The 21368-nt window shown below is 44.5% G+C and overlaps 2 protein-coding genes across 4 annotated transcripts; both read right to left on the bottom strand.

The window, feature by feature from the left end:
• Positions 1 to 1260: 1260 nt before the first annotated feature.
• Positions 1261 to 10610, bottom strand: LOC309517600 (vomeronasal type-2 receptor 26-like). Of its 3 annotated transcripts, XM_082196830.1 has the most exons (7): positions 10491 to 10610; positions 9965 to 10090; positions 8171 to 8462; positions 6199 to 7056; positions 3646 to 3873; positions 2750 to 2876; positions 1261 to 2467 (listed from the first exon to the last, which is right to left on the bottom strand). In XM_082196830.1, the coding sequence occupies exons 3-7, from the start codon at positions 8456 to 8458 to the stop codon at positions 1572 to 1574; spliced, it is 2397 nt and encodes a 798-aa protein (XP_082052956.1). In that variant the 5' UTR covers positions 8459 to 8462; positions 9965 to 10090; positions 10491 to 10610; the 3' UTR covers positions 1261 to 1571. The 3 variants fall into 3 exon arrangements, with proteins under 3 accessions (XP_082052956.1, XP_082052958.1, XP_082052957.1); XM_082196832.1 differs by lacking the exons at positions 8171 to 8462; positions 9965 to 10090; positions 10491 to 10610 and adding an exon at positions 9242 to 9471; XM_082196831.1 differs by lacking the exons at positions 9965 to 10090; positions 10491 to 10610 and having other exon boundaries at positions 8171 to 8477.
• Positions 10611 to 11027: 417 nt separating this feature from the next.
• LOC309517602 (vomeronasal type-2 receptor 26-like) lies at positions 11028 to 20881 on the bottom strand. Its single transcript, XM_082196834.1, has 4 exons — positions 20512 to 20881; positions 18733 to 19587; positions 13533 to 13659; positions 11028 to 11943 (listed from the first exon to the last, which is right to left on the bottom strand). Exons 1-4 carry the CDS (start codon positions 20821 to 20823, stop codon positions 11042 to 11044), a joined length of 2196 nt encoding a protein of 731 aa, XP_082052960.1. The 5' UTR covers positions 20824 to 20881; the 3' UTR covers positions 11028 to 11041.
• Positions 20882 to 21368: the final 487 nt, after the last annotated feature.

Below are 21368 nucleotides of genomic sequence, written 5' to 3'. Positions count from 1 at the left end.
TTCCACCAGCCGTCTGTTGAGCCTCTGGCTTCTCTCAGACGCTTGCTTTCTCCCTTGGAGCAGAGGAGGACATTCCACCAGCCTCTCATGCAGATGTCCGATGAATCGCAACCATCCGAAGGCTGCCATATGTTAGTATCTCAGCTTACAGTCAGAGGTAACTGGCCTCCCCCAGGCAATTAAGCTGGATACTTGATGACCTCTCCGCTGCGTCTCCCGGCAGGCTAGGTCATAACTCCGGCAATTCTCCTCATCAATCAGACGTGGAGAACACACCCTCTGCTTCTCTCTTCTTCTCTCCCTCCCTGCACTGTCCCCAGGAAGGGGAAATGAGACAGACAGGAGTCCTTTTTACATGTTTATTCCTGTCACTCATCAGTACATAGAAATGCGTCTGTTCCCTTCAGACTCCATCAGAAGAGACTCTAACTCCACCCCTGTACTTCCAGCACAGGTCACATGACACACTGAGCTAACATCTGGTGCTCAGTACAGAGAATAGGCTCCACCTTTTCTCCAACAGTACAGTGCAAAACAACAGCATCCTGTTTTGCATTCCAGCCATCTGGAGCTGGCTTTTGCCTTGGTGCTTTTTCCCAACACTGTGAAAAGGAGATAGGCTAAATAAGTAAATAAATGTCCTGTCCGTTTCATCATGTAACTTGGCAAAGCGGAGTAAGTTAAGCTGTCAAATAGGATGTTATAACTCCCACAATACTTTAGAGGTTTGTTCTCTTTTGCCAAGTTAGGCCTCCTCAGGCCACAATAGTGCTGCTGCTGAATTGGGCTTGCATCTGGAGTAGTTTACACTTGTATATTGTAATGAATATAGGGGTTGCTCGTGCGTAAGTTGCCGCCACTCCTGGCTGTGTTGCCTTGTTAAACCTTTCTATCTGGACAGCCCTTCATTTCGTGGCTGCCTCAGTCACTGGCAGAATCCGTCAGTGGGCGTTTCTTAAACCTTTCCAACATAAAAGCTGTTTGACGCCAAGTCTCCTCCTACTCTCCCTGCACGGAAGTCTTCTGCGCAGGGAGGGCGTGGGTAGCGGAGGACCCGTGCTCTCCCCGCTGGTGTCTGGCGAGGAGTCCTGGAGCCCCCTCGCCGATTCCCCCATCTGCCCCCCTTTATCCCTGGTGTTGTGCTGATTACCTTCCCCAGCTGATGATGAGCTGCCTCTCTCCCTGCTGGGTCCCTCTCCAGCATCACTTGGGAGCCTTCCCTCCGCCTCTGGGTCCGATGTCAGTTCCCTGACATATATCTTATGCTGGACTTGCTTTACACCATCTTCTTTTGTATGTGATTGCTTCCTTTGCATACTAGAATATTTTATTGAAACTGTAATCCTATATACACATAGTGAATTTCATTAATTTCAATGGAGATGATTCCCAAGTAATTGTAAGACTACAACCTGAGGTGTTCTGTGATAGGAAATGGATGTTCTGGTACCATTTGTGAAGTATCATCCATTAAGCAACAGTCCTGGAACACCACCAAAAAGGAAACACAAACAGGTTGATTGGCTGGTTTTAAATGCCACACCTGTGAAATTATTATTTTTCACTCTCATTCAGTTTCTGATTAATTGCCCTCTGGTGTTCTGGTCAGGCCTCAGCATAATAATGTAGCATTTGGGAGCAAAGATGGAACCCATTAAGCCAGCACTGGAGGCCAAAATGGAGAAGATCTCCACAGCCACCATGTGTTTTCCCTTGGAGCTCAGGTAGACCGGAACAAAGGAGATCCAAACACTACAAAACAACAACATGCTGAAGGTGATGAATTTGGCCTCATTAAAGCTGTCAGGCAGTTTCCTGGCTAAAAATGCTACAACAAAACTGACAGTGGCCAGGAGGCCCATGTAGCCCAGGACACAGTAAAACATGGCAGCTGACCCTTCATTACATTCCAGAATAATTTCTCCCATCACAGAGTGCTTGTCAAAATGGGGGAATGGGGGAGAGGTTCCCAGCCACACAGTGCAAATACCAGCTTGGATAATAGTACAAGTCAAGACAATGGCGCTTGCCAGTCTTTTCCCCACCCATTTCCTCATTCTGGATCCTGGTTTGGTGGCCATGAATGCCAGAACAACGGTAATGGTTTTGGCCAACACACAAGAAACAGTCACTGTGAAAACCACACCAAAAGCCATTTGTCGGACAAGGCAGGTCACTCTGTCTGGTCGGCTGAGGAAGATGAAGGGGCAGAGAAAGCAAAGGAGAAGAGACGTGAGGAGAGTGTAGGTCAGATCTCGATTGTTGGCCCTGACGAGGGGTGTGTCTTGATGCTTAGCAAAGATTACTAGGACCAAAAGTGTGAGCAGAAAGAAAAGGAGAGAGAGAAATGCTATGGACATCCCGAGTGGTTCTCCAAAAGTCAGGAAGCTGATTGTCTTTGGAATGCATTGTGTCTGGTCCTTGTTTGGGTAGTGATCTTCTGAGCATCCAATACAGTCATTCATGTCTGAGGTAAAAAAGAAAAGATTAGATGCAGACTCATCATGTCTTAAAGAGCAACTACAAATTCCTCCAATATGGACCTCTTAGGATGAAATTGGAAATATCTTAGATATTTCCCAACAAACCAGATACAGTGTAATGTGTTTGAACCCCAAGCCAACTAGCATGTGTAGCTACTGGTGCCTCTTACCATCTTCATCTGGTATGTCAACCGTGGACATATTTGGATCGGGATGGCCTGGCCACTGTATGTGAGGGGGGGAGGGGGGAAAGTTGTGTCTCTTACCCTTCTGGGAAGCAATCCTTCCTTGGGGACATGGAGCACAATCATAGCAGCAGAATTTCTCCCCCTCCTTCTTTTTCTTTCTGGATCCAGGAGGGCAACTTGGGCTACACACAGAATGGGGTGGAACCTTTCCATTGGAATAAGCATGGGAACAGTTTAGCACATATAGCAGTATAGGATCTTTGCCTCCCATTATCTCAGCTACAATTAGGAACGCATGACATTCCAAGCATTCTCAGTTTGTATGCACAGTGGGAATTTAGTATTGACTAAGAGGTGCAAATTATCTCCTTAGAACCAAGTCAGGGAGAAAAATACCACTATCCACAACTGGGGGGTGGGGAGGTGCTTAAAATGGCTTTCTTTTGAGCCTCCTCAAATTGAGGGGTGGGTGAATATTCACCAGCCCTGCACCCAATGTCCAGAGATCTCCTTGGTGTACTTGTTCCCCCTCGGATCTTCCTGTGCTGAGTAGGGGGGTGTAAGGAGCAGTCTAACACACATATCTGAACATGCTTAGAAGCCTCTCTGGGATTTGGAACAATGTGTTATTATCACATTTCCAAACTGAAAAGAGGTGCCAGCTGAATCCTTTTAAAAGCTTTCTTCATATCTTCCTGCCAAAGACAAGGAGCAATCAGGGGTGTAGTATGAAGACCTAGAAAACATGCAAATTTCTCATTATGATTTGATCAAAACAATGCTGAACCCAAACATGTAACAGGTCCTAACTTTCTATTAAAATAAAAAAATAAAAAAGCAAAATAAGGATTCCATGTTCCACATGTGCTTCAAGATATGTACCACACTTTGATAGGAACACTCTAGACTCATGATCTGCAATGCAATAATATTTTGTTTACACACATCTCATGGACATTGCTGTCATTCCTCACCTGGAGAAAACTCTTATGCCACACCATTTTGTCCTCATGAATGGAAAATTGCTTTCCTGGGGGAGCCTCCAGATCTATCCTCCCAACCTTGATTCTCACATAGGAGTTATTTGGGAAAGTGACCAAGTTCGTAATATCAAATCCCGTTTCTAATTCCCTGTTTTCACCAAAAGATACTTTTTCTCCAGCACTGTTGTTAAATGAGACACTCCTAAGAAAGGGGTGAAGCTGCATTGAAAGGGAAACAAAGGAGCACTGAATTAAAGCCCGAATGTCACTCCTTACTGAACTCAGTTTGGGGCAGATCGTCTGCCTGTAAATGACAGGGATTTTAAAGTTCAGACTAGAGCTTTAAATATTTTGAAGGGTGGTTTATACACCTTTTAAATAAGCTAAAGCACATAGTTCCCTGCTGAACAAGAAACAATTACAAGGGCTGAAGCCACAGGGTGGAAGCTTTTGATTACAGATGCAGTAGCCCCAAAAAGTCTCAGTAACATCTTGCCATTCCACTCTGGACCGTCTTGCACAACAAATTCATCATCAAAGGCACTGAATTCATTGTTGCCCACTTCACTACAAGAAACACTGGTGGCTACAACTCTCCCCTTCCTCCCCTCTCCCTGGTCGGGAGAACCACAAAGCAATTGGAGAAGCCACCAGAATTGCTGGCTTGGTAGGACTTTTCCGTTAACCAATAAGTGCCTTAAAGGCCCCCAATAGCAGCGTAAGGGGATGGGAGCTTGTAAAAGGGAAAGAGCAATGGAGGACCTCACTCCCCCAGCCCCTAAACTGTGAGATGAAAGCATCCAAAATGCTAAGGAAAGGCTTAATGCTCACAAGGGCTAGAGAACTCTGTGATGTCCTTTGCGGGAGGCACTTATTTCAGTTGGTACAATTATGGCAGTTATGAACAGTCTTAACAGAGCAGCAGTTATGTTCTGTTATGCTGCTTCCGGTCTCAGAGTTAGTCAGTCTGTAGCAGTTTTTGTCTTAGGTTCAAATCTATGTCAGATGTATTGGTAACATAAGGAACACCTGCCTGTTTGGTATATTTAATCTAAGCCGTGCAAGTACACTGAATAAAACTTATTCTCTGTTTAAAATGTAAAAGAGAGTCCATTGCATAGTTTTTATAGGAGGGGAAAGAGAACTACTTAAAGGGTCAAACAACCCAAGCTCTCTTCCACATAACTCTGTAAATAGGAACTAGTATTTAATTCCCATGTAAACGATAAAAGATTGGCAAAGCACGTTCTCCTTCATGGAGAGCACGTGTTGCCGTGGGGTCTGACAGGCCAGCCCTCTGTTGCTGGGCGAGATCGTTTAGATGGCCATTGGGGGTGAATGGGCTGTTTGGGTTACTGGGGAAATTTTGATGTTGCCAAGTTGTGGGATGGATCAAAGGTTTTATATACAGGGCACGCAGCATTGAGCGTTCTCTTTCGCTGCATGCACCGGATCACCCGCCCACCCTCCCTTACTTAGGGCTCTTGTGTTTGACCTTGCTATTCCTGTCATGGGGTTGTCTGCTTTTGGGGCAGGGGCCTGGTAGGAATTTTGTCCATTTGGCTGATTGGCTGGTGCCATTTGGTTTTTGCCTACAGCATAGCAAATCGTCACAACTTGTAAGTTGTGGTTAGGCATTGGTTAAAAATTGGTTGGTGGAGGGGTAAGGGTTGGCTGTGCCTGCCCCTCCAATGCTGCTGCTGCTGCAAGGGATTTCCTTTAAAGGAATCCAGGGTCTTACCATGCTTTCGTCCGAATCCCTGGCATGGGGCTTGGGTTACGCAAGGCCCTGGGAGCATGCGGGGAAAGGTGAGGGTATGGTGCCCAGCTCCATTTTCTCCCCAATATTGATGATGATGATGATGATAATAATAATAATAATAATAATAATAATAATAATAATAATTTATTATTTATACCGCGCCCATCTGGGCGGCTTCCAAAAGAGTATTAAAATACTGTGATACATCAAACATTAAAAGCCTCCCTAAACAGGGCTGCCTTCAGATGTCTTCTAAAAGTCTGGTAGTTGTTGTTCTCTTTGTTTACCCTTACTGGCTTTCACTGGAAACTGGAAGTCAGTTCTGCCCCTGGGCGGGAACAGATAGTCGTAACCAATGCCTAAGCAACCACCCACATTTATGTATTTTAATAAAGTTGTTGCCAAAATTATGCCAAACACCTTAAACAAAAATTCTGTGTGAATTGTGATCCCTGACCACTGGTCCTGCTAGCTAGGGATCATGGGAGTTGTAGGCCAAAAACGTCTGGAGGGCCGAGGTTGAGGAAGCCTGACTTACAATCAGTTCCAATATATTGCCTCTTGGAAAAACCATCAAATTTATTTCTCAAATTCTCTATAGGGAAAATGAACAGGAGCCACACTTGAGTGGTAATTGCACAGAAGGAAGGAAATAATAATAACAGAAGAGATTGAAGTTGAATGAGAGAAATGCTGTATGGTTATCTATACTAATTTTCAGGGCACTGTTGCACATACCCCTGGACATCATGATCCTGCCCATGTCAAATGGTAACCAGTACCTGCCAAGCTTGCAGCTTCGGAAGCTCCTGCATCTCTCCTTCCATTGCTGCCCTCTGCTTGTACCTGTGCAACAATGTGTTATGTAAAGCATGTGCCATGGCATAGACAGCATTATAGACACTGTAGCTGTGGCCAGTCATGCTCATCTCAAAATCAGATGAAGGGAGCTCCTCCAGCTTCTCCTCTCCAGTGCAGCTTCCATTGGGCTTCTCCTCCATGTTGGAGTTTGGAAATAAACAGTGAAAAACCAGGGTCCAGAACTGCTTGAGAAAACCATCTCCATTTTCCTCAAAGGGGTTTAGGAGCTGAAGAAAGGCTCTGAATCTTTGCACCTTGTTTGAATGAACTGTAAAGGAGATGGAACCTTGGAAGATTTGCATATCCCATCTTGTTGGATAAGTGATTCCTATGAAATCAAGCTGAGCAGTCAGAATCCACACTTTCCTCATAGGTGTCCCAGCCACATTTCCCCCTTCCCATTGTGCTAACATTTCTTGCAAGACAAGTATGGATGCAGAAATCCCGCATAAAATAACAGCACTGGCTTTGCTCTTCACAATCACTTGATTCACTTGGAGATACAGTAAATGAATGTTATGATACTCATAACTAGCTTGGGAAGTTCTCTCTAAGAAGGCTAAGCAAATATGTTTACTGGAAAGCAGAGGTTGCAGCGTCTGCAGACACTTCTCTCCACTCTCATTATTGGCCACAAGTAATCCTACCCATGTCCATGAAAAGTGGACAAGTAACTCAACGATCCCAGTGTACTGATGGTCATCGCTGGGCACCATCCGGTAGAAGGGAGTGGCTCGGCTTTGATCCGTGTTCTGTGGAGCAAAGGAGCCATAACTGAGCTGAAAGGAAATAAAGAAATATAAATTGGTTCATGGATGTAGTAGAAGGAACTCATATGCGGTGTCTGTTCTGTCAAAAAGAGTGGGATAGAAAACTGCATTTCCCAAGATAGGAGCCAGGAGAGGCTGTGTTGCATACATAGCTCCAACATCCAAGAAAAAGTCATAGACACTGGATTGTAGAAGGATGCGTAACCTCACATCCAGGGCCTTATGTTGCCCCGGGATACTCTACAGAGCTTGCCCCCAGGACACATGTCTCACTCATCCTGTGCCACACACTCCTCCAGTTCATGTACTTGGCTAGTACAGTATGTGTCTCTGAACAGTAATACTGCCTCTTGCTTGCCTGGATAGAGAGAGGTTGGTTTGGAAACATCTGATGTTTCCATGGCTGAACTGCAGCCTACAGAACTAGAGTCATGTGTCTTGTCTCAACCACCACTGATATGTGACCCCTATCAGAACGGCCTGATATGGTTGTTCACTTGGTACAATGGTAGGGACGGCCCTGGCGGAGACTATTCTCTCTTTCCTCCTCATGGAAGGTGTAAAAGGTGACATCAGAGACAACCTTATGGTCACAGCAACCCATTTATTGCTCACCAGGCACCAATCATGTTTTCTTTCAGATACAAGGCGAACTTAGAAAAAAAATTATTTTAGCTATTTATATTTTTTTATATCTAAATCCTTTAAATATAGAAAACCTCCTAAAGTGACTTACCATCAAATTACGTTTTTAAAACCCAGTGCTATTTTTCTAGAAAAAGAGGTGCTGGAGCCCACTTGAACTTCTCTCTTGTTCTCATAGAATGGCAATGGTGGCCAACTGAGAGGTGCCTGCACTGAGCTATGGCGAACACTGGGTGAACACTGGTTAAAGGTCAAGGGTAAAGGGACCCCTGACCATTAGGTCCAGTCATGACCAACTCTGGGGTTGCGGCGCTCATCTCGCTTTATTGGCCGAGGGAGCCAGCATACAGCTTCCGGGTCATGTGGCCAGCAGGACTAAGCGGCTTCTGGCAAACCAGAGCAGCGCACGGAAACTCCGAACACTGGTTAAGAAACATAATAATAAGTGAGCTGCGAAGTGCCCAAATCAGTATTTTACCTGGGGAATCTTGTAGACACCCAGTATGGTTGCCATGTAGAGGGATGTTCCAAAGTCAAGTCCCCCAATGACAGCCATCAGATTTTTTTCAATGCCACACCTGTAGTTGGGTACATATCTGGGATGCATGGAAATAAGGTCCAGAATGGCCCGATAGGTCATCCTATTATTGGTGTAACTGTCATAGATGTGGAATCCCAAGGTGATATTAGGCAAGATCGTGGGGTTCTCATTGATCTCCTTGACCGCAAACACCAAAGCCAGAATATGCTGATAGTTCTTAGGCATAATACTGCAATAGATAATTTTATGATGTATAACTGAGAGATATGCAAGCCATTGGAAAATTGCTCCGAGGCTAGAATGTTGCTGCTCCTCCAATACTATCTGCTGCTTAGGATGCCCCCCCCCTTTACTCCTTAAGAGCTTTGTATCAATCTTAGCAGAGAACTCATTTGTTGGTTCAGATCCATTTGAAAATGACGAGAGAGAGGTAGGATAGTAATCAACATTTCTAGATCCGTGAAACATTTTCAACTTGACATATTTTCAACTTGGGGTGTCATGTGTGTTTGTCATAGCCCGGCTTAGAGGAGAACAAATGGTGCTCTAAAAACCCTACTTCAAAGGCAAGATGAGCTTTTAAGATTCCTCACCAGAAACTCTTCTCAGGCTTGGTTAAATATTTAGACCAGGGAAGGGTTCACACCTTTTCTCTAACATCCTACCCCTTGGTAACCTATTCCTATTGTGAAGTGTGGCTTCTCTTACAAGAGCATCTACTGAATTGGCCGCCACTCTTTACCTCATCAGAGCTATGCATAATTTGTTTACATTTGTTAGATTCCTCACCCAAAACTCTTCTCAGGATTGCTTTCATGTTAAGACCAGAGAAGGGCATCTCACTTTACCTCCAACATGCACCCTTACCTCTGAAATCAGGATGTAGCTGTGGAGAGCATGGAAACAGGTGGAATTTCTATTTCTCTCCCCATCCCTCACCATAACACACTCTGGGGTCAAAGCAAGCCTCTCTCAAGAACTCAAAGTGAAGCCAGAGAGCTATCTTACCACTTGCACTTTGGGGAGTATCCTGTCACCTCCCCCATCCCCTATATCTCCCTTCCTGCCTGGTGATGGGTACTGGAAGCTTTCAACAGTTGGGTGTTGGTTACTTCTCCAAGGGTGCTTCCAGGTTGCCGATGTTTTGGGTTGTGATTCTAACACCTATGAGGAAATTCAGTGCGAAGTGTGGGACAATGCAAGCTTCACACATCATTGAAGCTCCACACAAACAAATCAGAATGAATGCTCATTAAAAACCAGCAGTGTCTAATATGAATGAATGCTAAATAAACAAGTCATCTGAAAGTGACTCTGGTGTTTGCACCTGTTTGGGGACTCTGTTTCTCTTACTTCTTTGGCTCGTCAGTGAATTCAGAAGCCCCTCATTTCAAGAAGGGCTTCCACATCGGAAGCTCAGATTTCCAAGTAAGACTAAACCTTTGCTCCTCTAATGAAGCACTGCCTGGAAGAGAATTGTGAAGGGGAGGGACGAAATGGGGCATCAGAACTGATCAGCAAGTCCAAGATATCTCATCTTCCTAGCAGTTTCAGATCACCATTTCCCTTCTCTAAGCTAACTCCTCAGTTTAGCACCTAACTCTTATTCCTACCTCTGTGGGGGCAGGGGGTAATCCCACTGAAATCATGGGGGCTTATTTCTGAGTAAGCAATATTAGGAATGGGGAATCAGAATCAAATGATTCCTTGATGTACTTCATTACTACTTACAAGAAAGTACGGACTTGATGGGTGATAAGGATTTCTCTGAAGTCTTCTTTAGCAAAAGAGCCAAAGATATGAGAAGCAAGTCCACCAATTATAAAGTCACCAGGCTGATAGAATTCATGTGGAATGCTGAGCGAATGATTGGTGGTGCAACGTTGGTTATGTTTGCACATCACACATGGCAGAAAGGAGAGGATGGACACAATAATCAGCAGCATACTGAGGCCAATGTTCCTTCTAGTCACACACCTTTACTTCCATCGAGAACATGCCTGTTAGCTTCAGAACCAACCTCACTAGAATCTTTTCCCCTCACACAAATGCCATGTCATCCCACCAATCCACAGATTAAAAGACTGTCTTACAACTCTCCAAGTGAAAAGTGGAAATACTGCCTCTTCCTCTGCCCTCCCCATTGTTTGAAATAGCAGGAAGGGATCCTTTAATACTAGTCTTTGACTAGTATTCTCTCAAAAGCTATGAGGACCTTATCCAAAAGAGATTCAGTGATGACAAGTGTGATAATTACCAATGAGATAATAACTAGGTGCTGTTATTGCTGGGAAGATCAGAAGAATGGAGAAAAACATGTTTTGTGATGTTTCATGAAAAGCCATCTCTGTCAATTCCTGAGACGACACACAAAGGGCACACAAAGTAAACTTCAAAGAATAAGAAAAGAACAGTGAGCCTGTCTTTTTTCAGAGAAGGAATGCTTCACCTGACCATAGAATATGCATTATCTGTCCTCTAAACCTTCCTGCATGAACCTCCCTTTTTTAGCTTACTAACTATTACACTAAAACAAACTAGGGGAAGGCAAGTTCAGTTTGAAAATAGGAAGGTTTATACAGGGGCGGATCTACTATGAAATGAATGGGTACTATGTGGCACCTGTAGCAGTGCAAATCTGTAGTTTCAGCACATGGATAATTCCTAGGCTTTAATGGTCTAATATATCAAAGAGGACACTGCTGACAACAAAAAATGGTACAAAGCAATTAATACAAAATAACTGTATGATGGAGAGCATATGAATATTAACTATAGTCTGAAAGAAAAGACTGGCAGTGGGATATACTACTGTTTCCTCCTTATTAACTGCTGTTTGTCATTTAGATCAGGCCGCACCACAATGATGTAGCATTTGGGGGAAAAGATGAAACCTAATAAGCCAGCACTGGAGGCCAAGATGGAGAAGATCTCCACAGCCACCATGTATTTCCCCTTAGTGCTCAGGTACACTGGAACAAAAGAGACCCAAACACTACAAAACAACAACATGCTAAAGGTGATAAATTTGGCCTCATTAAAGCTGTCAGGCAGTTTCCGGGCTAAAAATGCTACAACAAAACTGACAAAGGCAAGGAAGCCCATGTAGCCCAGGACACAGTAAAACATGACAACCGACCCTTCATTACAGTCTAGGATTATTTTGTCCATCACAGAGTGCGAGTCAGAATTGGGGAAAGGTGGAGATGTTCCCAACCACACAGCACAAACACCAATTTGGATAAGGGAACAAGAAAGCACAGTGGTGCTTGCCAGTCTTTTCCCCACCCATTTCCTCATTCTGGATCCTGGTTTGGTGGCCCCAAAGGCCAGAACCACAGTGATGGTTTTGGCCAACACACAAGAAACAGTCACTGTGAAAATGATACCAAAAGTCACTTGTCGAAGAAGGCAAGTCACTGTGCTCGGGGGGCTGATGAAGATGAAGGGGCAGAGAAAGCAGAGCAGAAGAGAGGTGAGGAGCATGTAAGTCAGATTCCGGTTGTTGGCCCTGACGAGTGGTGTGTTCTGATGTGTAATGAAAATGACTAGGACCAATATTGTGAGCAGTGAGAAAAAGGCAGAGAGGAAAGCTAAGCTCATCCCCAAAGGTTCTTCAAACATCAAGAAGCTTATTGTCTTTGGAATACATTGTGTTTGGTCTTTGTTTGGATAGTGACCTTCTGAGCATCGGACACAGTCATTCATGTCTGGGGGGAAACAAAGAAATGAATGTTAGTCAAGTGTATTTGAGGGCAGCTACTTGTACAGTGGGACGTGGGCTGTGGGTTAAACCACAGAGCCTAGGACTTGCCAATCAGAAGGTCAGCAGTTCGAATCCCCGCAACGGGGTGAGCTCCTGTTGCTCAGTCCCTGCTCCTGCCAACCTAGCAGTTCAAAAGCACATCAAAGTGCAAGTAGATAAACAGGTACCACTCTGGTGGGAAGCTAAACGGCGTTTCCGTGCACTGCTCTGGTTCACCAGAAGCGTCTTAGTCATGCTGGCCACATGACCCGGAAACTGTACGCCGGCTCCTTCGGCCAGTAAAGTGAGATGTGCGCCACAACCCCAGAGTTGGCCACGACTGGACCTAATGGTCAGGGGTCCCTTTACCTTTACCTTTATTTGTGCAGTACCTCAGCTTGGATGTATGAGAGGAGTCCCTAACCAGACACAGGAGTGGTTGGTGTGGGAGGTTGGTGCTCTGTAGCCCCCTCCTGACAGCAGAGTATAGCTACGTCTTACTTTCATGAGTACTGAGAACATGTCCTGGAGGGGTGGTTGGATCAGGATGAAAGGTGGAAGAGGTTTGAGGAGTTGCTAGCTGAAAATACCAAGGAGGGATCCAGTGAGCTGGGTCAGGGCCTCCTGAGACATGTCTGTCTAAGGGGGATATCGCAGGTGAGGGGTCTGTATATGAGAGCTACTCATACTACAGGCAGTAAGGGACTCATCTATTAAGGATAAGGGTTTAATTTCCTGAAATGGGAATGTTTGCTTATGTTGAATTGTTGTTTGTGTGTTTTCCTTTAGCAGTAGCTCTCTCGTTTGATTGGCTGACTGTGAATCACATGAGAGAGGCATTCCATTCTGTTGTGACTGCTATTCGAGTAACTGTCGTTTTTTTTACCTGTGTGTGTGTGTGTGTGTGTGTGTGTGTGAGAGAGAGAGAGAGAGAGAGAGAGAGAGAGACTGCTGAAAAGAGGATCCCAAGATGTTAATACGGAGAAACCTTTACCCACTATAAGGAACAAAGTGAAATAAGTATGAGATTGTAGATATGTTCTTCTCAGTTATATGATTATGAAAGTCAAACTGTTTTGAACATAAAGAGTCTGGACAGTGCATATCATCACAATTTATTCTATTTTTATAATATATACACAGCCTGGGTGTACTAGAGTTGTTCCTCAGGAGTGAGCTGCATGGGAAGGCAGTGTCCTGGAGCTCCCTTCTCTGCTGCTTAGCTGGATGATGCGGGGGCAGGGCAGGGCAGTGGGAGGCCTGTGCTCTACAGGTACATTGGCAGAACAAATCTCCACTCCCCCGCCCCCATCGCTCTCCAGGCAATCTAGTGCCAGGGAACCTCTTGCCCATCATGCTTTTTAGGACAAATCACACCTAGGATGTTAGGAGTAGGGCAGGTAAAATTGCACTTTGCAAGCCCTGGTGATTAGTTGATGGTTGGGTCTGTTTCCAAGTGCTGTGTCCCCTTGCAAACCTGATCACTGGCTGATTGTGGCGAGGAACTGCACAGCTGAGAGCAAAACAACACGACATGTATATAGTGCCTCATACCATTCTGAAATGAAATCTTGCCTTCGGGACACTGGGCACAGTCATAGCAGCAGAATTTCTCCCCCTCCTTCTTCTTTCTGCTGGAACCAGGAGGGCATTTTTTGTTGCAAAGGGAGGGGGGTGGCACCTGCCAATTTGAATTAAGTATGAAAGCAGTTAGGTGCACAGAAAATGATTGGCTTTTGGAAAAGCTGAATTCCATTTTCTGGGCTATGAGCAATTGAGTGAATTGGAGAAATGGCACACTGAATAGTAAGAATATTTCGAATGCAAATGCATTTTACTGCAGACTAAGAGCCATAATGGCATCTGTTACTAATGTGACTAGATATGTCCTTATATCCCAGTTGGAGTTATGGCCATTTCAAGAAGAATATTTTTTGAAAGGGAGAGATTAGATATGAATAGTAACCTTAATGACCAAATTGCTTGGAAAAATACATTTTTGCAAACTTACCAGAGTTTTAACCTGCAGTTAAAAGGAACAGTTTTGGATGACTAAGTGTAATTTAAGGAAGAAGCTGTACAATTTCTGATCCATTCATGTTTTAACATTATTATCCCTAACCAGCCAAGTGTTTTCTCCTGAAGTCTCCCCTTGCCTGCTTTCTAAAGAGGTTTTCTGCAGGTTAGACTTAGATACCACTCAGCTCATCTCCAAAATTTTAAATAATTCTCTTTAGCACTGGAACAAAAGATAATGTCCCAATCTAGTTGACAGCTTCACTACATTTGTGCAAGCCTGCGTAAGAAGTAAGTGCAAAAGTATACAGGATCCAAACCCCAACTATGCCACAATGACATTAGTTTAGGATACTTCTAGGTTGCAATTTGCTGAAATATTCCCCACCAGTTGAAAACTCCTGTGCCACACCATTTTGTCTTCATTGATGGAAAACTCTTTTCCTGGGGGAGCATCCAAATTCATCCATCCAACCTTCATTCTGATGAAGGAGTTATTTGGGAAAGTGACCAAGTTGGTAATATCGAATCCAGTTTCTAATTCCTGATTCTCATTGAAAGACACTTCTTCTCCCGCACTGTTGTTAAACGAGATGCTCCTAAGTAATGGGTGGAGCTGCATTGAAATGGAACCAAAAGGACAATTGTTTAAAACTCAAATTAATTTTATGCATTGTTTTTTAGATTACAATTGCCTCTAAACTGCGGTGTGTAGAATTTCATAAAATATAATAGCAATAATGGCCATGTCTGCACCTGTCTTGCACCTAGTGGTCACCCAGCCATGGAAAGCACCAAGAAACCACAGGGTTCCTTGGATGTCAGTGAATGGAAGGGCAGACAAGCTACTGGATATAAGAAGGATCCTTTTATTATTTGGTAACTGAATCTAATAATTAATATGATGTATAAAGCTAATATGGGACGCGAGTGGCGCTGTAGTCTAAACCACAGAGCCTAGGACTTGCTGATCAGAAGGTCGGTGGTTCAAATCCCCGCAACAGGGTGAGCTCCCATTGCTCGGTCCCTGCTCCTGCTAACCTAGATGTTCGAAAGCACGTCAAAGTGCAAGAAGATAAATAGGGAAGGAAGCTAAACGGCGTTTCTGTGCGCTGCTCTGGTTTCGCCAGATGTGACTTAGTCATGCTGGCCACATGACCTGGAAAAACTGTCTGCAGACAAACATCAGCTCCCTCGGCCAGTAAAGTGAGATGAGCGCCGCAACCCCAGAGTCGTTCGCGACTGGACTTAACTGTCAGGGGTCCTTTACCTTTTTATAAAGCTAATAATATAGAACATAACAGCTAAATAACATATATAATTTGTAGAATAACATCCAAGATAAGTAAAGTAGCTATGATTTACAGAACAAAGCCCTTTCCGCCCTTGCAGCGGAGAGGGTGTTGCGGGCAGGATCCTCCCACATCCGCGGGGGCTTCCCTTGCCCCCGCGAGACTTGGGGGAATCCCCGGGCGTGTCTGCCACCCAGCCCGCCAATTGGCGGGTGGGGGAGGCGTGGCCCGGGCTATTTAGGGCCAGGCACGCCCGGGGACCGCCCTCTTTTTCCCCTCGCCCAGCTGAAGAGTGGTTTTCCCATCCCACCCACCCTTAGATTAGCTAGACTTGGCCTTGCTATGGACTCTGGTTGGTCGCCGCAAGGGGCCTGGTAGGAATTTTTCCAAGTTGGCGCAATTTCCTGCCTTTTGGTTTTTTCGCCTTCCTCGTAGCAATCGTCACAACTTTCTCGGCATTGGCGGTTAGGCATTGGCATGGGGCAATGGTTAGACAAATGGAGGGGGGAAGGATGCGCCATCACCTTCCCCCAATGTGAAGGGGTAGTCCGGTAGAGGACTCCAGGGGGCGTGGCCTTGTCCGAAGCCTTGTGAGGTAGGGCCCCCGGCACGCCCCTGAGCGGTGACACCCGTGGGATCCTAGTTGGCGTACTTCAACAGGACTCCCGCGGTTTGTGTTCAACCCTTCCCGGTCACCATGCCGGGTAGTTGATAGGAGCCAATGCCTAAGGCCAATACCTTCAATTTCCGTAATCAATAAAGTTGTGGCCATTCACGCCCATTAACCTTATATCATTGTGTCCGTGTCTTCATTTCATTGGGGGAGGTAACTTGCCACGTAAAGCTCAGCAATTCGCCTCTTCGGCTTCTGAAAAAGAGCTGTCCCACACAGCTTCCTGATAAGGCCCAACGTGTCCCACTGCTGCTGGAATCTCTGACAGCTGGCAACCTGACAGGACGGTTTCCTGACCAAGTCCAAAACACTGGTATCTTCCTGGGATGGTTCAAAGGTGAGATTGTCCCATCTTATCCAACACAGCCCTTCCTACTCTTCTAGGGCTGTGGCAATGCAAAGACCAGCAGATGTTCCCATCCTTCCTTATCTATGTGGCTGGCTCAGAGCAAGCTTACTGTGGTACCTCTGGTTACGAACTTCATTCATTCTGGAGGTCCGTTCTTAAGCTGAATCCATTCTTATCCCATTCTTATCCTTTCACTAATGGGGCCGCCAGAGGTGCACAATTTCCATTCGCATCCTGGGGCAAAGTTCACAAGCAGGAGCAGCTACTTCTGGATTAGCGGAGTTCGTAACCTAAAGCATTCGTAACCAAAAGCATTCGTAACAGAGGTACCACTGTGCAACCACCTCCCACCTTTCACCATTCCTGTCTTTTACCCTGAATCTGTACATTGTGAGATAAGATGGCGCCCGGCACACTTCCCCTGTGCCAATGGACGCTTGTGCTGATAGGAAAAACTTGAGCTCTTAGCTCTTAGCAGAGTTCTTAGCAGTGGTAGAAAGTGTTGCCTTGTGTGTGGATAATAAATCAGACTGAACACAGGCTTCTTGCTAATCTCTAACAGCCTTTAATGTGAAGAAAAACATCATAAATCAGTCCCGGCGAGAGAGCAGACATTCTTCTCGCCTCTCAGCCAAAAACGAAAGGAAACTCACACACAAAGAAAGATTCCCGTATGTGAACCAAACCACGCCTCAGAATGTGAGACGTCACACAGAACTGTTTAACCCTGTAAGTTCTGATTCTCCTCACATACATGGCATCGTGTAGAGCAGGCAACACAATATAAATAGCATATACTGTACAGCAGCACCAACATTTTCAAAACACCCTGGCAAATCTGGAACTATGCTTAGTGATCTGATAAAATTGGACTTAATTTGGACTTTAAAGTATTTAACTCATGTGCAACTACACATTCTTTTTTAAAATATTTTTATTAAGCAATTTCAACATAAATTATCAAACCATATAATCACATACATTATTTTTTCCCCTTTTTCCCACCCCCTTCCATCCCTCCCCCACCCCAACCAGGGACTTCCCTCACCTCCTCTCTCTGATTTCTCTACACATATTATTCTCTGCATGTTATAAAATTATACATATCCTTGCCTTATAGATCTATCATGTTATCAACCAATAAATTTGTGTATGTTTATTCAAAACCTGCCAAGGGGTCCAGTTCATTTTGTTATCTTTTTAGATAATTTGTAAAAAGTTCCCATCCTTCCTTAAAGTCGCATTTAGCCAACTCTGCATAGCTCATCAATTTTTCTTGCCTTTTCTTTCATTGGGATTTCCTCATTCTTCCATCCTTGTGCTATCAAGACTCTTGCCACTATTGTAGCATACATAAATAAATTCTTTGTTTTTCTTGGCAGGTTTTGTCCTACAATCCCTAACAAAAATGCTTCTGGGGTGTTTTTTTACAAATGCCATTTTAAACATTTTTTTTTCAATTCATTGTATATCATTTCCCATTTTTTTAAAACTTCTCTACATTCGCACCACTTATGATAAAAAGTCCCTTCTTTTTCTTTACATTTCCAACATATGTTTGACCCGGTTTTATACATTTTTGCTATCTGTCCTGGTGTAATATACCATCTATACATTATTTTCATATAATTTTCTTTCAAAAGAGAACAATCTGTAAATTTCAACTTTACTTTCCACAATTTTCCCCAGTCCTCAAACTGTATATTATGTCCTCTATCTTGTGCCCATTTGATCATGACCGATTTGAGCTCCTCATCTTTTGTTTCCCATTCTAGCAAAACACTATATGCTTTCTTCAGCAGCTTCAACGTGCAACTACACATCCTACCTGCCTATTTTACAGTTTGGTTATTCCTCTTTCAATTTTTGCCTGTCGTCAAAAATGTTCTTGTTAGAGGTATAGGTTGGTGGCTCGAGAGCAATCAGGCAATATGCTGCAATAGTCTGTTTTAAAGCTTTCTTATCGGTGATAAAAACCTTTGGAAAGCGGAGCGCCTCTATTCTGTGTCTTGCTCATTCACCGGCAGAATCTGAGAGTGGGCGGTCCTTAAACCTTCCCCAGCAGAGTAGTTTCTTGACGCCCAGTCTGCGCCTCCCCACTCTGCATGGAAGCCTACTGTGCAAGGAAGGCGTGGGTAACGGGAGACCTCTCTCCTCCCCGCTTTGCCCAGGCAAGGTGTCCTGGCACGGCCTCGCCTCCTCCGAGCCCTGCATCTCCTCTCCACTAGAGGTGTGGCTACCTTACTCCGCTGAGGAAGTGCTGCTTCCCACAATCTTTGGGGGCTCTCTGTAATCCATTCGGCTTTTCCCCTCTTGTCCCTGAGCCGATGGCAGTTCCCTGACAGTTTGTCTTTGTTTTATCAACAATATAAAATGATATAATAATTAAAATATATACAACAACAACAACAAAAGAACCATTACCTGCCAAGGCTGCAATTTCTGAAGCTGCGGTCTCCATCTTCTCACAATTCCTCTGTCTTTTGCCCTGGATCTGTACATGGCATCATGTAGAGCATGTGCCACAACATAGACAGCATTGTAGATGCTGTAGCTGTGGCCAGTCATGCTCATCTCAAAGCCAGATGAGGGGAGGCTGTCCAGTTTCTCCTGTCCAGTGCAGGGTTCACTGAACTCAGTACTGGATTTTGAAAAGAAACAATAGAATGTCTGGAGCCAGAACTGCTGAAGAAAACCATCTTCACCTGCCATGAAAGGATTGAGGGAGCGAAGAAGGGTCTTGAATCCTTGCACCACATTTGAGTGCACTGTGAAGCATATGGAGCCATGAAATGGTTGCATACCCTGGCTCATTTGAAAGCCCACTGCTGAGAAATCCAGATGAGCACTCATAATCCATACCTTCCCCATAGATGTCATGTTTTCTGCACCCCCTGCCGCTAGCCATAGTTGCAAAAAACAGAAGGACTTGGCTTCTCCATAGACAACGACAGCACTGGCTTTGCTTTCTGCAATATCATGATAGGCTTGGAGCAACTGGGGAATCATGTCATAATACTCTTCAAAATATGAGCCTTTTGTAGTTCTCTCTGAAAATGCCAAGCAAATGCCTCTCTGGAAAAACAGAGTTTGCAGGATTTCCATAAAATTCTCTCCACTCTCACTATCCAATGCGAACAACCCAACCCACGTCCATCCAAAGTGGAGAAGTAACTCAACAATCCCAGTGTACTGATGGGCTTCATTGGGCACCATCCGGTAGAAGGAAGTGGATTGGCTTTGACCAGCATCCTCTAAGGCAAAGGAGCCATAAGTGAGCTAGAAGGAAACAGACAGTTATTTCCCATTAATGCAGTAGAAACATCGATTATGTGTGGATAGCAATGATGAAACAATTGTGCTTTGGACCCACTGTCTCAGTAAGCCCATCAGGAAATGGGCAGATGAGGAGGAGTGGTGGAGAGCAGCACCCCCAGAACCTTCCAGAGAGAAGGAAGGGGGGAGAGTATGGTGTGGTGGTTTGAGACGGGTCACACCCAAGAAGGAAAAAGGACCTGGGAAATAATAGGTGATGAAGATCCAGAGCAAGGTAGCAATGAACAAAGACAAGAGTCAGATTTCTTAGAAACAGTACAGGAGCCAAGTGACATTCTCTCTCAGCAGAGTTTGTCAGAGCTTCCTCCTTCCAGAACGACCAGACATGCTCTGCAGAACCCAAAAGATAATTGTTCTTAGCAGCCTCCATAGGCAGCAGGAGGGGGCTGATTTCTAGGAAGCAATGGCTGGTTTGGTGGCAGCTCAAGAGTGTACTTTTATGTCTTCCTGTGAATTAAAGTAAAAGAATATAAAAGCTCTCTCTGTGTCTCTGATTTCACTAGGTAGATAACCAGTGAGCTGTTAACAGCAGCAGTGACAGCCCCAAATTGTCCAGGTCAGATTAATTAAGGTAATGTAGAAGCGACTGATGAGCAGCCTCCGTAATTCATCCTGGTTGGAGTCTACCTGAGGCCGGCAGACCAAGCTGTTCGCATACATAGACTAGGTATGTATAAGTGTATCTGCAAAATGTTCCATTCATACCCTCTGAAGAACATGCAAAGGCTGGGAAACGGATGAAGGCGAATGAAAGCTTTTATTGAATACAATCTAAAATTGTCAAGGGGGCTATTATGGAATGGAAAACTTTTATCAACAGGACAGAGGAAAGAAGAATGAGGGGAAGTCACCATGTTTGACTCTTACCTGGGGAATCTTGTAGACACCTAAGATGGCTGCCATGTCGAGAGAAATCTCAAAGTCAAGTCCCCCAATGACGGCCATCAGATTTTTCTGTTTGTCACACTGGTAGTTGGGTACAAATCTATAGTGTGTAGAGAGCAGCTCCAAAGTGGCCCAGTAGGTCATCCTTTCACTGAAGTAACTATCAAAGATGTGGAATCCTAATGTGACATTAGGTAATAGATTGGAATTCTTGTTGATTTCCTTGACTGCAAACACCAAGGCCAGAATTTGCTGATAGTATTTTGGTACAACACTGCAATGAGAGTTGGACATCAAAGTGTTTTGCTGTGTTCCATTTTTTGTCAATCTGTTTAAGGAAACGTAGGTTCCCTGCCTTTCTGTACTAGGGAGCAACAAGGGAGCTTACAGGCAGATTTAATTAAACCAATAAAGAATTTGGTTTAAACACACACACCAAAAACTGTATCACACTGTTAACTCAAGTGAAGCTCAAGTTCCACTAAGATGGCTAGATCCTAGTAAGCCAGGTATCCTTCAGCTTATATTTGTGAAGTTTGTACTTCCTTCCTAAGTGCAGAACCTTACATTTGTCCCTATTGAAATTCATTTTGTTAACCCAGTTCTCCAATCTGTTAAAGAAACCTTGAACTCCAAGGCAATGCCTACTCACTTTCTAGGTCATATTAGTCATCCTGTATTAAAAGCTCCAATTCATCTTGCTTGTTTCCCATACCCTGTGCCTTTTTGTAGAGACAACTGAAACTAGGAGTCATTCCCTCCAGCTGCTTCCTTCTTGTAGTTTTCTGCCCTGTTGCAGGTTTCTGGAGCACCACCCCCGTTTTCCCATTCATCAATGA

Source organism: Podarcis vaucheri (genome assembly GCF_965113315.1).
Source record: "Podarcis vaucheri genome assembly, chromosome: 13".
NCBI lineage: Eukaryota > Metazoa > Chordata > Lepidosauria > Squamata > Lacertidae > Podarcis > Podarcis vaucheri.
The sequence above is the reverse complement of the archived record's forward strand: the minus strand, read 5'-3'. Positions and strand labels throughout refer to the sequence as shown.

Excerpts from the sequence above, each read along its gene's own strand:
- LOC309517602 (XM_082196834.1), bottom strand. The coding sequence starts at position 20,823 with ATGTCCAACTCTCATTGCAGTGTTGTACCAAAATACTATCAGCAAATT. Across the intron at positions 19,588-20,511 it reads GTGTCTACAAGATTCCCCAG|CTCACTTATGGCTCCTTTGC; the intron begins GTAAGAGTCAAA and ends GTTTCCTTCTAG. Across the intron at positions 11,944-13,532 it reads CAAGATTTCATTTCAGAATG|ACATGAATGACTGTGTCCGA; the intron begins GTATGAGGCACT and ends GTTTCCCCCCAG.
- LOC309517600 (XM_082196830.1), bottom strand. The coding sequence starts at position 8,458 with ATGCCTAAGAACTATCAGCATATTCTGGCTTTGGTGTTTGCGGTCAAG. Across the intron at positions 3,874-6,198 it reads CGAAGCTGCAAGCTTGGCAG|CTTCACCCCTTTCTTAGGAG; the intron begins GTACTGGTTACC and ends CTTTCAATGCAG. Across the intron at positions 2,468-2,749 it reads AAGGATTGCTTCCCAGAAGG|ACATGAATGACTGTATTGGA; the intron begins GTAAGAGACACA and ends TTTTTACCTCAG.